At 38.4% G+C, this 13820-nt stretch overlaps 1 protein-coding gene across 1 annotated transcript in view; it reads right to left on the bottom strand.

Moving 5' to 3' along the window:
• The window catches only part of INSRR (insulin receptor related receptor), a 467004-nt gene that overhangs the window by 58242 nt on the left and 394942 nt on the right, over positions 1-13820 (bottom strand). Inside the window, exon 17 of the mRNA XM_044079802.1 lies at positions 9329-9558. Within this exon, the coding sequence (XP_043935737.1) occupies positions 9329-9558 (230 nt within the window). The remainder of the gene's footprint in view (positions 1-9328; positions 9559-13820) is intronic.

Below are 13820 nucleotides of genomic sequence, written 5' to 3'. Positions count from 1 at the left end.
AAAGTGGGCATAACCATGAGACGTCATGATAGGCTGTGACTTTGAATACAACTTCAGTGTGCATTTCACTAATGGTGCCTTTGATGGGTCATCCTTGTTCAGCCCATCAGTGAAAGAAAAGCTGAAAAAGAGTGAGCAAGATGGTAAGACTCTGTGTGCCATAGGAGTCAACTTTGAGGACCACCAATGATCTTACAGTAGGAATCAAAAAAGGCCTCATTCCTTCCGGTTTTGGAAGTCTAAAAGTCAGTTTGACTCATCCTCTGACAGGTGCAGATGTGGCAAATATGGCCTTCAATAGATGCAGGTCCAGAGGCGGTGGAGGTTTGCAGAACCAGGGATATTCCAGGCTTTTCTTTGACAGTAAACCTCAAAATCCCTGGAAATCAGCCTGACTTCTCCACTATTGAGGCTGTTCCCAGATGTCTGATATGTCATCACCTGAGACAGATCAGTAAGAGGGATAATATACAGTGGCTACTCCATTCCATTTTATAAATCCCCCCATCTCATTGCCCAATACCTTTTGATGGACATCATACCCAACCAGGCAAAATTCACGTCAGGAGAAGTTTCTTCTATGTGGGTCATCAAAGATGTCCCTCCAGATCAGATCAGGTCAGGATTTTATTTCACATTCTTTTGTTTCTGAAGAAATCCAAGGACCTCAGGCCCCATTTTGGACCTCAGTATTCTGAACATAAAGACTCAGTTCAAAATGGTCACAGTGCAGTCAATTCTACCATGCCTCATGGAGAACAAACAGGTTTGCTCAATGAATCTTTAGAATGTTAACCTTCATATAAAGATTGCAAGAGTCCAGGAGATTCCTATACTTCTGAATACGTCTACCAATTCAAAGCATTTGGTCTCATCACAGTCCCCAGAGTATTCACCAAATGTATGGCCATCATAACAGTTGACCTACAACTTCAGGGATACAAGATCTTCCCTTACTTAGCTTAGTCGCACCTGGCTGCTCCCTCAATGGACTCTACTCAACATACCAGGTAACATCTTCTTTGTCTTTGCAACCCCCTGAGCATATTAGTGAATATTCCCAAGACCAATCTAATTCCTTCTCAGACTTAGTGTTCCTATGGTGCCATCTGAATACCACTCTCTCAGCTGTATGCCTTTCAAAGGACAGAATTCAGCCTTTGCAATCCACAATCAGACTTCTGTTATACAGCATTCAACCTCCAGCATGCTTGGTTATCAGAGTTCTCAGTCTGATGGTCTTTTCAGTTTTGCTGGTGGAGTTCTCCCACATTCACATGAGATATTGTGTGGTTGCATTAGGCCAAGTGGTTGAGAGCCTTCATCCTCTTTCCAAAACAATTATCATTACACAATGCTGCAGTGAGTATCCTCATTGTGGTTATACCCCCCCTTTAATTTGAGTGAGCAGGAAATTTCAGACCTCACTACTAGTGGAAACTGTGACCATGGACACATCTTCCCTTGGGTGGGTGGGGGAGGTCATTATGAAGGGAGAATGGTTCAAGGCCTTTGTAAAGAACATGAGGCCAGTCTTCACATAAATGTTTTAGAGTTGACGGCTGTCTTTCTAGTGTTGCAGGATCTTCAGGACTTCCTTCCTCAAAAAATTATATTCATCCAAACAGTATGACTGTAGTTTGGTACATCAGTAAGCAAGATTGAGCCAGATCTTATTATCCTTTATGCTGGAAAGTAATGTGGGTCTAGCAATGAGTGAAAGCCTCTCACTGCTTTCTGATAGCAGCACACATCCGGGGATGCTCACTTGTCTGGAAGACAGGCTCAACAGATATCTTCTGATGCCTTATAAGTAATCCCTCAGTTTTCAAACAGCCAGGAAGATTATCAGTTACCGGGCACTCCTTTCTGCATGCTGCAATCTGTTTGCTCGCCCTCCCAATTCCAAATTCAGCAGTCATTTACCCTTGATTCCTCTTCTGGGACATCCAACAATAGATGCACTGTCACAGCAATGGCCCCCAAGGCTTCTTTAAGCATATTGTCCTCTTCCCTGATGTCCAGATTTCTGGAGAAAGGTCTCAAGTCAAGGTAACAGTAATCTTGATAAGCTCTCTTTTGGCCCAGACAAATTTAGTTGATAGGTTCATAGATAAGTATTAGGTTAGCTGCTCTTGGAGTCCGTTTTAAGCCTAGCCAGTTTCCCTTTCTGTGCTTGAAATAACTTATCCCATTTGGTTATAGACTGGCTGTGCCCATCCCATGGTTAATGATTATATATTACCCATAATAAAAATTACAGGGATCATACGATAGATAATTTGAGGGGATCCATCCATGGGGAAAAAGCATTTAGAATCTGCATCTGTTCATTAGTAGTAGAGCAGCAGTCCTGGAGAAACTTTTCTGTTTCCCATACATAGATCTAATTTGAACTTGAAAATGGACACTGAACGGCTTTGTTTTCTGTGGATGTCTGTTTCACAGCAGCAGTACCCCCTTCAAATATACCTGCTCCTCTAAACCATTCTGTTACTGTCACAAAAGTGGTTTAGATCCATAGACCAAATATTTCTGATGCCATTTAACTTGCTTATTTGTAGTAAATCCATCAGTAATAGGTCAAGGATGCCTAGTATGCCAGACACAGGTCACCTCTTAGCAATTTGTAGGATACTGAGTATAGTGACATTTTGAATTTGTCCATGTAGGATATATTGTTTAAGCCTTGTATCCTTTTAGTAAGGTACCTCTGTGGGTGTTCCAGTTGTTGCATGTGTCTGGACAGTGACATGCCAAAGAGGACATTATATTCAATGATTGACCTAATGTGGTCTGAGTAAAGGGGGATGATTACATCCCTAGATTTATTTATTTATTTATTTAACATTTGTTGACCAGGAAAGTCCGACTAGGTTCTACAGAGCCTATTTTCAACGGAGGCCCGGGGAGAAGCGCTCCAATCGCATGTCTTTAGAATGTGGGAGGAAACCAGAGTACCTACAGGAAACTCTGCACAGAAAGCACCCCAGCTGAGAATCGAACCGGAGAACCTCTTGCTGTGAGGTGACAACGTTAACCGCTGCACCACTGCACCGTCCAAGATCTAGACACAATTTCTTTGTTTAGAAGCTGTGCAATATAAAAATACTTTCTTACAACAATAGACAAGCTGGTCAAAGGTTAGGTCACTGTCCACATATGTTCCCAAATCCTGAACAACTTTGTCAATTATTAGGGGTGTACTGTCAATGTAGTAGTTCCCTGGGATAGATGACTTCCCAAACAATATAACAACCAATGTTTTGGTATTTAGTGGCAGGCCATGATTTTTGACACCAGTTATTTATATCAGATAAATCATCCTGCAGGATGGCTAAGTCTTTTGGGGATTCAGTGACTGCTCCTAGCTTGAAGTCATCCACAAACCTAGTCAGCCAGAGCCATTTGGTTTTGGTTTTTACTTCAGAAAAATAGATGCCAAACACAAGAGGTCCCAGCACAGAACCCTGGGTGACTGTGCTGGTGACTGGTCTCTTTGTGGAGGTCACTTCCCCTATTTTGATTATCTGTGTACTATCTCTGAGCTAGTTGGCAATGCAGTGGGTGACAAAGGGAATTATTTGCAGTTTATTTAGCTTTTCTAATATGACTGAGTGGGGAATTGTGTTTTGGCTTTGGCCAGGTCAAGGTATGCAGTGTGTACTATTTTGCCTTCATCCATTGATCTTTTCAAAAACTCCATCAGATTGAATAAGCATAACCTGCCCTTGACAAATCCAAACTGAGACTGTCCAGTGTTTGGAAGTTCCCTATGTCCTGAGTGATAAATTCCATGATAAGTCTTTCCATAGCTTTGCATATGAGGCTGGCCAGACTAATGGGTCTGGAATTGCCTGGGTGTATGTAAGGTCCTCCCTTATACAGGAAAATGATTGTAGCTGTTATCCATTCACTTGGAACAAAACCTGTTTGGAGGCTAAGATTGAACAGTGTTTTTAAGGATGTGGCTAAATCGTGCATCATGCTGTTTAAGATGCACATTGAAAGGACCTACTGATGCAGTATTTTTAGCTTTTGATAGCACTTTTAGGTCTTGGTATTTTGTGATAGCTGGAGGTGAGCCAGTTTCAGGTATATTTTGAGAGACAGATGGAGGGGAGAGAGGGAAATTTATTGGCCAGTAGGTTAGTTATAGCTTCAGCCTCAGTGCTGGTAACATTGTTCACAATCAGCTCAGCATGTTACTGTGCTGTGCTTTTGAGATTATGAACATAAATATAAAAAAATTAAAAAAATGTAAATAATTTATTAAATTAAATTAATTATTAAAAGGTTTGACCTTCTAAGGCCTCATTTTAAGGAACCTTCCTGTCTCCTGGATCATAATCCTGATCTGATCTCCTACCCCTCTTGGGAGCGTCACCTGCACCTTCACAGTTTTAAACTAACTGCTTGATTTCTCCAATTCCAATTTTGTATAAAGATATGTCACCTCCTAAGGAAGGGGTTAGGATTCTGACAGCTTCTCAAATAGCCTTTTCCCAAAAGATCTAGAACTGCAAGAAGATAAGTTTCATTTCTTGAACTTGTCCACACAACATTGATCCCTTCTCAGTTCCTATAGCAGATACCTTATGCTTTTGTGCCTCTATTTTTAACTCTGAGACTATTTTTTTCACATTTAAGGTCCAGCTGTCAGTTATTTCAAGTTTTCATATTGGCTTTCAAGAATGGTCTCTAGATTCACATAAACCATGCAAGGCCTTTTTCAAAGTCGCCTTCTTACTGAAGCCACCAGTTAGACACCCAGTTCCTCCTTGGGACCTAAATTTTGTGCTGGAGGTTCTCGTTAAACCATCCTTTCACCTGGCTCCTACAGCAGATCTTAAATATCTTTTCTGGAGAACAATATTTCTAGTATCTATTACATCTGCAAAAGAATTTCAGAACTCCACATTCTGTCCTCCTCTTGTACATACTTTATTTTCCATAAAGAGAGAAAGTTTCCTTCTCTGCCTAAAGTAGCTTCAGAGTCAAATATTTTTCAACCCATTTACTTACAAATAATTTTTCCTAATTATGAGAACAAAAGAGAATATCTACTGCATACCCTAGATGTACATAGGCAATACATTTCTGTCTTCACAAAAGGTAATTCATTAGGTATGAACAACTTATTATTTTAATTGCCCGTAACAAGTTGGATAAGAAAGGTCCAAGACTTCACTCTCTAGATGGTTGTTGGACTGCATTTCAGTTATTTTTTACCCTTAACAAGAAACCAAGCTTCTTCAAAACATTTGCGAGGCCACCACTTGGTCTTCCATGCAAGCCTTAGTCAAGCATTATAGGCTGTGCTGTGTCTCTAGGGCTAGGGCATCCTTCAGTGCTACCATCCTGAAGGGTCTCCTTTCATGGTTCCTCCCAAGGTCGCTGTAGCTTGGGAGACATGTTGGATCAAATGGAATGAATGAATTGGATACGAAGTTCCTTAATTATAAATCCGTTCATTCTAGTCCATCTGATACAACAACCCAGTCACCTTTCTCTCTTCTCTATTTCTAAGACCTGAAGAATCATCTGGAATAAGCTTATAGGGTCCATGACTTATAAGATTAATTGGGTCTATGTCCTACAATTTCAAAAATGATCTGAGGAAACTAGGGAGAGAGGTGAATTATGGGAAGAAAAAATGTTAAAGGGATTCAAGACTGGAGCACAGAAACTGCTGAACTGAATCTAACAAGTGGCTTGTGAAACCACATCATATTGGAAGGACTGGAATGAAAGAATCTTTCCTTATGGGAAGTACATAATTTTCATTTTAACATTATATTTGTAAAGAGATCCCTGAATTGTAGCCTCTGTGCTGCATCTGCAAAGATTGGATACACTCTTCAGTGTTCTCACAGAATGGAAATTCTTTATAACATGTTAATAATAGGACTTTTCTGGAAAAAAATATTAACAAAAGTTTAACACTTTTGTTTAAAATCAGACATAAATTACAGCAAGAGAATGCAATGAGTAAACTCCAAGACAGACATGTTTTGTTTCCAAACAATAACTGAGGAGGATGCACAAATGCTTCATTTTATTTTGATTTCAACAAAATACATTCTGCGTAATATGTTCATTATTGTAGTACATGGTAATCCAAAACTGTTTTCAATTAACCCATCCCCATAACATATAGAGATGGGGCCCTTATTACAACCCAGGTAATCTGAAGATTGACTAGCCATTTGGGCACTGGAGAAGCAGTGGAGGGAGGGATGGAAAACAGCAGTTTTCCTGAATTGCCCACTATATGAGGAGTTTTCTGTTAGCTGATGTTGGGAGTGGTGATGTGTGCGACACATGGGAGGGAGAGTGGCCTAATGGTTAAGGTGTTTGCCTTACAAGCACAAGGTGCAGGGTTTGAGTCTCGCAAGGGATAATTGGCTAGGCTTAAAATGGCTCACAAGGGCAGTTAGCTTAGTACCAACCTATGAACCTATTTTATTGGAGGTTGGTGTAATGGTTAAGATGTTTACCTCACAGACAAGAGGTGCAGGGTTTGATCCTTACCAAGAGAAATGGTTAGGCTTAAAGCGGTCCACAAGGCATGTAGCCTAGTATGGGGGGGGGTTGGCCTAATGGTTAAGGTGTTTGCCTTACAAACACAAGGTGCAGGGTTTGAGTCTCCCAAGGGATAATTGGCTAGGCTTAAAATGGCTCACAAGGGCAGTTAGCTTAGTACTAATCTATGAACCTAATCACTAGCCTAGGTAAAGCATACCAAAAATTCTTCCTTGCATGCAGGACCATTGCATGTGATTTTGCAAGCTACTCCACTCTACTTCCCCTGCCCAATCTGCCATTGGTGTGGTGCCAACCCCGGGGGGGGGGACGATAGTCTCAGGAACACTTAACAATAAATGATGTAGCTAAGTAGCAGATTGTCAGCTGAGTTATTTTGGCCACAACAACAAAAAAAAAAAAAAACAGCTAAGGAGCAGTGTTCCAGAGATCTCTGACTTGCAAAAAGAATTATCGTGTCTGAACTATTTTTTTTTCCTCAGGAACTTTTCCCATCATACTTGCAGTACCTGAAAACCTGTACTCACACAACACCACAGCTACACATTTTTTGTAACACTGAAGTTGTAGCACCTCCGGTAGCTGCCAACCTTATTGGTCAGTCAGTTCACACAATATGCATTGTGGGCAGCACAGTGGTGCAGTGGTTAACGTTGTCGCCCCACAGCAAGAGGTTCTCCAATTCGATTCTCAGCTGGGGTGCCTTCTGTGTGGAGTTTGCATGTTCTCCCTGTGTTCGCGTGGGTTTCCTCCGGGTACTCTGGTTTCCTCCCACATTTCAAAGACATGCATCTGGAGCATTTCTCCCCGGGCCTTCACTGAAAACAGGCTCTGTGGAACCTAGTCGGACTTTCCCGGTCAACAAATGATAAATAAAATAAAAAAATATATATATATATCCAGCCTTGTAATCTCTGAGAGAGTAATCAGCAATGTACTATTACTAGGGTAACAGTGATATAGATATTGCACTAAGACATCATGAATATAATTTCCACTATCTCAAGGTAATTAGATGAAATCAAATTCTAGGTGAGAGAAAGTGAGTAATAAAATAAAAAAGGTAGGTGACAACCAAAACTTATATACAGTGAAATTGCTGCAGTGGCATAGAGGAATGAAATCCTGACTATAGCCTTAGGAACTCTCATTTAATTAGTGTATCAGACAAATGACAGAGCTGACAGGGAAAAGCAGACTAAAGTTCGCAGATGATTGCAAGTTGGGAGCCATTATTAACTCCCCAAGTGATGATGACATCCTACAGAAAGGCCTCAATGAGACCAAGGACTGGTGTCAGAACCATGGCCTTAAGCTCAATGACAAAAAAATGTGTCTTCATCCCCTTTGGGAAAAACCCGGTTCCCTTGAATTACCACATCAATGGTATTCCACTGAACACAAAAGGCATTATAAGAAATCTGGGAACACAAGTTGACAGCAACCTCTCTTTTGACCACCACGTTATCACTGTGGTCAGAAATTCCTTCTGTGTGGCACATCTCATTACTAAGGGTTTTACATCCAGGAAGAAAGAGGTCATTGTCTCCCTCTACTCTTCCTTCATTAGGCCAATCATTGAGTACAACGCCCCTGCAACAACTGGAGAGGCTGTAAAAATACCTCACAAAGAGGATCCTAGGCCTTAAACACTTGCCCTATATGGACAGACTCACAAAACTCCAACTATTCTCTGCCTCATATTGCCTACTTAGAGGCAATCTCTGCTTGACTTACAAAGCCATGTCTGACCCAACTCTGTTAGAAATGCTACATCTAAAGAAATCCCAATCCCTCTGCACCACATACTCCAGAGACCTCAACTTCATTACCACAATCAACAGAACATGCTCGAGGGACAGGTTCATAACCCAGAGACTGCCCATGCTATGGAATATACTTACCATACATGTCAAGCTGAGCACCTCACTGGCCCTCTTCAAAAGAAATTTTGATGAGTGGATGGGAAATAGAAAATTCATGCCGGGGATCACTCCAGTGGCTCTACTCGACAGAGGCACTGGGAACTAAGGTTGGGTGGCACAATGCCAGGGTAATCCTATGGGCTAGGCTTGTAAAGGCTCCAGGACCATTAGCCTGGTACACACCGATGAACCTATGAAGGAGAGGTGTCTGATCGCTTCTGTCACAGGGAGGATTGACATTTACCAAGTTCAGCGGGACGCATGCAAACATGATTTTACAGGTGGGGACTGGAGAAACCTGCTGAGATGTTTTTTAATAAGTCAGCAAGGACTGAGCACTTGGCTTACATCCTTTGCAGAAATGAAGGATAGCTCAGCACTGATGCATACAGCATGTCTCACTTCTGCAGTGCGGAAACAAGTGTGTGAAAGATGGTGGAGACCTAAGTAGAAAACACATGATGCCAACTTTGGTGATGGTTACTTGAGAGTGACCCAAACCTATGAGGTACAAACGGTTTGGCTGACAGAAAATAACCTGATGGAATTCAGACAGCAGGCACAGAAAAAAATATATGACATGGTAGGACTTGAAAATGTAATGAATAATAGGTAAGTATAGTCAACAAAAAACAACCCGCTAAATCAAAAATAAATGGGTACATCTAAAGATTAGGACAGACAAAAAAGAACCAGTTAAAAGGAAAATGCATTGTCATATAAAATAAATAGTAAAATATACAAGAGCTGTGGTGTAGTATTTTTCTGTAAAGACAGTCATTTTTTAATTCTCTCTTGAGAAACAAGTTTTGACTGATAGCATCCTGCTCTAGATTTTGAGTTCGCTTCATGCTTACCACATGATGGCAATTGAATGCTTTCATCACAGAGGCTTCCTTCAGGAATTCAATCCTCTCTCTTTTGCTGGCTGACTCATTGACAGTCTTCAAGGCGACTCTGGTCTCTTCTTCTCCTTTGACAATGCCCCTTGCTGTCCCCTCGTACACCATCCCAAATGAGCCCTGGCCCAACTCTCGAATGATGCTTATCACATCTCGTGGGACTTCCCATTCATCTGGTTTATACACTGGGGAGAAAAAGGGGAGTTTTAAGATTTTTCTTTTTAATTCTGTGAAACATAGCATGCCAATATAGACTTCATCAGGTTTACTAAAATAAATAGTTATACAAGACAAAGTTACATTCCACCCTCCTTTTTCATTTCTTTTCTGGTTTCTGGTTTAGTCCTAGGAGGCATCACTTTCTTCTCTCTTTGTATGGTTGACGTCCTTTTTGATTACCTTTTTCTTTTTTGTGTTGCTGTGTTTCAGGTCTGGGGCAAGAAATTCCTGAGGTAATTCGCACCTGTACTTCCCTTATGTAGCCTTGGTGCACTTTGGTCATACACTGGGTGTACAGCACAAAAGGAAAATGCCTAGACTTTGGTATCTTGGCCAGACTTACAGCTATCCCTGGCAGGAAATCTGTCATGTTAGTAATACTGCAACAGTGATCAGTCAAACATCTAATGTTATGTAAATTCCTACATAACTGTACAATATGTGGGCTTATTCATTTACTGTTTCCACTACACACACACACACACACACACACACACACACACACACACACACACACACACACACACACACACACACACACACACATGGTGGTATAGCTAAAGGCTTAGCTTTCCTGCATTGCCTCCATTACCCTTAAAGTGGGGAAAATACTTCCTCAAATGTAAAATATTGTGTTACATCAGGAACTATGGCAACAGGATGAATGAATTTCCCAAACACAGTTTGCATTTTCTACTGAGCTGTAGGATACCATTATCTCTGTGAATTCACACTACTTCTACTGCTTTCATAGTGAGGATTTTATTTCTACAAACATACTATGACTTTATAAGTCTGACCATAATACCTGGAATCAGTAATGTTTTCATTTCTGTGCCATCATTTAAGACATTGCATTTAATTAACTTCACAGTAGCACAGAAGAAAAATATGACTTTACTATCCCCTGCAAACAACTAAAGAACCTTAGAAGCAGCAGACAAAGCATCAAAGTCCAGCAAGTAACCACAGGAAATCCAACAGTGCAAAACCAAACTCCAAACTCCATGGCTGTGTGATACGAAAAAAGTTTTATTCCAATATACAAAATACAAAAGATTGAGCGCTTTCGTCTCCCACCTGGAGACCTCTTCAGAATCACTTTAGTCAAAAATCTTTCAGTTTATATACTGTTAACATAACTAGTAATTATTCAATTAAAATTCAATTAGAATTAAATTAGATGGAATTAAGTTGATTAAATTAAATTAATTCACTTTGAAGTGATGGCTCACCTTATGTATAGGAAAAACCCATTACAGGCTGAAAAACAGAAACCATAAACCAGAAATAAATTCATTGTGACTACAAAAAACATTCATATATGAGCAAACCCTTGTAGAAAGAGTGCACATGTATAATATATATATTCTTAATGTTTAATGTCATCCATTTATGTAATAACATAACTCAATTAAACAAAAACTGAATAACATATTATATTAAATTAAAATCTACAGTGCACAGAGAATAAGGTACAAGAGTGTGTGTATATATATATATATATATATATATATATATATATATATATATATATATATATATATGAATAAATAGATATTAGATATTAAATAATTCAACATAAATGTATAATTATTTATCATGATGATGGTATTAACTTATGATAATAATACGTATATATATATATATATATATATATATATATATATATATATATATATGTGTCTATATGAAATGGTTTGATTAGTTTAACTTTTAAAATAAAATAAAAAATATTTTTATTAAAAAATATTAAAAAATATTTTAAAATTATTTTATATGTACGTATCTATGTGTGTACGTGTATTGTGTATTATTATAGTTAAAAATATATGATATACAACTATGTATCCAAAATATGTATCCAACGAATGGTTCAAAAAATATATATACAAAATGTATACATCAAAAATGTTAAAAATTTGTATATTTATAGATAAAATTTTATATTTGGAAATCATGAGATATTTATCTATTATTTTGTATGAACACCACAAAATATATAATACAATAAAAACTATTATACAATAAAAATGTTATACAATCAAAACTGAAATGTTGAACCACACCAAATGACCAGTTGATGTTAAAGAGAACAGCATCAACTCTTCCTTAAAAAACATGCATTTATTTTTATTTATTTGAGTAATGAACTCTTAATTATTTATTAATATTTGTATATTAAGTATGTTTCTTAGGGTCAGACGCCAATAATTTTAATGCTGGGGTAATAGAAATGCAGTCATTCATCCCTTTACCATTGCAGGCATCTAATCTAAGTTGCCATATCATTTCCCTGTATAGTAATTTAGTAGCCCAGTCTCCACCTCTATCGGGACACTCTATTATTTCCAAGGCCCAAAATTTGAAATTAGCATTACTGCATGTGATAGTATGCCTATAAAGTGCATTATTTACATTTTTGCGATTAATATCTCTCATATGTTCATATATTCTTCTACGTAGGTGTCTTTCTGTTTTTCCTACGTAGAAGCACCAACAGAATGTGCAGTAAGCCAAATAAACCATGCCTTTGGTGTAGCAGCTACTGTATCTTCTAGCTTTTAGTCTAATACGTAGACTGGGCAAGTAAATAGACTTTTCTCCAGCTATAAAGGGACATTGAGGGCATCTATTACATCTAAAGGTCCCTCTCTTATTGCCAATCATGGTGAACCTATCCTCATCTGATCCTTCCTTCCTTTCCCTTCTCTAATATGTTTTTTAGGTTATTGTTTCTCCTGTAACTGTAAGTAAGCTTATTCTTAAAAACATCCACCCTAGTGGACATGGATTTGAACATTTCCCATACACTATTAATACTTTTTCTCAACCAATCTATATTGTTGTGATATGTTAAAGTTAAGTATGGGGTGTTCGTATTTAACTTCTCGTCTCTTAGTTCCTGAGTATTCAAGTCATCCACGTTGTTTATAGGTGTATTACTGTATTGTATAATTCCACTCAACAGTGGGGCATATCTAGAGTTCCTGTGTGTAGTAACCCATTGTTTAGCTTCTTCAATTAGTTCACTCGGGTATCCCCTTTGCATGAACATGTTCTTCAATGTAATCATCTCTTTTGAAAACTCCTCTTCCTTACTAATCATTCTAGAGGCTCTAATCATTTGCCCCCTTACTATGTTCTTTTTTAATATAAGGGGGTGATCACTATCAAAATGTAGATATGAGTTGGAGAAATTCTCTTTCCGATATAACGCAGATGTATATCTATTAGTTTCCATATCTTTCATTAATTTCACATCCAAGTAATGTATTGTATCCTTTTGAATTTCGTGTGTAAAGCTCAAAAATGTAGTACTTGTGTTGATGTGTTCAATAAAGTTGAAAATATCTTGTTCCTGGCCTTTCCATAGGATTAAGATATCGTCTAAAAATCTGAAGTAACAATGAATATATTTGTAATACTCAGAAGTGAAAACATGATTCTTTTCCCAATAGAGCATGACAATGTTAGCGTAGGTGGGGGCACACACTGCCCCCATTGCCACTCCTTCGGTTTGATGGTAATATTCTCCTTGAAAATAGATATAATTATTTTTCAGTACCAATTCCATATTTTCCAATATAATACGGTATTCATCTGGTTCAAGAAGATCCAAGTCTCGAAGCATGTCTTCAAACCAAGTTAAACCTACATCATGTGGTATTAGAGTAAACAGATCTTTGACGTCTATAGTAATGAAAATAATTCCATTGTTATAATCCACATTGTTAATTTTCTTTAGTAAGTCCCATGAGTCAATCAGTAAGTGATGATGTTTATGATGGTAACCTTTTAACTTAACATCAATATATATAGCTAATGGTTGTGTTTTTGATCCCTGCGCTGACACTATTGGTCTCATAGGTGGATCCGATACACTCTTATGGGTTTTAGGGATGCCAAAAATTGCTGGAATCACGGGCTTACAAACCATAAAAAATTCAAATAGATCTTTGTCATACAAGCCTTGAAGTAAATTATCCTCTAATATAAAATCAATGTTGGAATATGAAATATTTATTTTAAATATTACTTTTTTCGTATCACACAGCCGTGGAGTTTGGAGTTTGGTTTTGCACTGTTGGATTTCCTGTGGTTACTTGCTGGACTTTGATGCTTTATCCCCTGCAAACAGTTTATCATACTCCATTGGTATAACATCAGTAGTGGTAAGCATGTCAGTAGATCACATTCAATGAATTTAACAGTTTTACCATTACCA

The sequence above is a fragment of the Protopterus annectens genome, chromosome 8.part0 (genome assembly GCF_019279795.1).
Source record: "Protopterus annectens isolate FY-2018-M chromosome 8.part0, PAN1.0, whole genome shotgun sequence".
NCBI classification, from domain to species: domain Eukaryota; kingdom Metazoa; phylum Chordata; order Ceratodontiformes; family Protopteridae; genus Protopterus; species Protopterus annectens.
The sequence above is the reverse complement of the archived record's forward strand: the minus strand, read 5'-3'. Positions and strand labels throughout refer to the sequence as shown.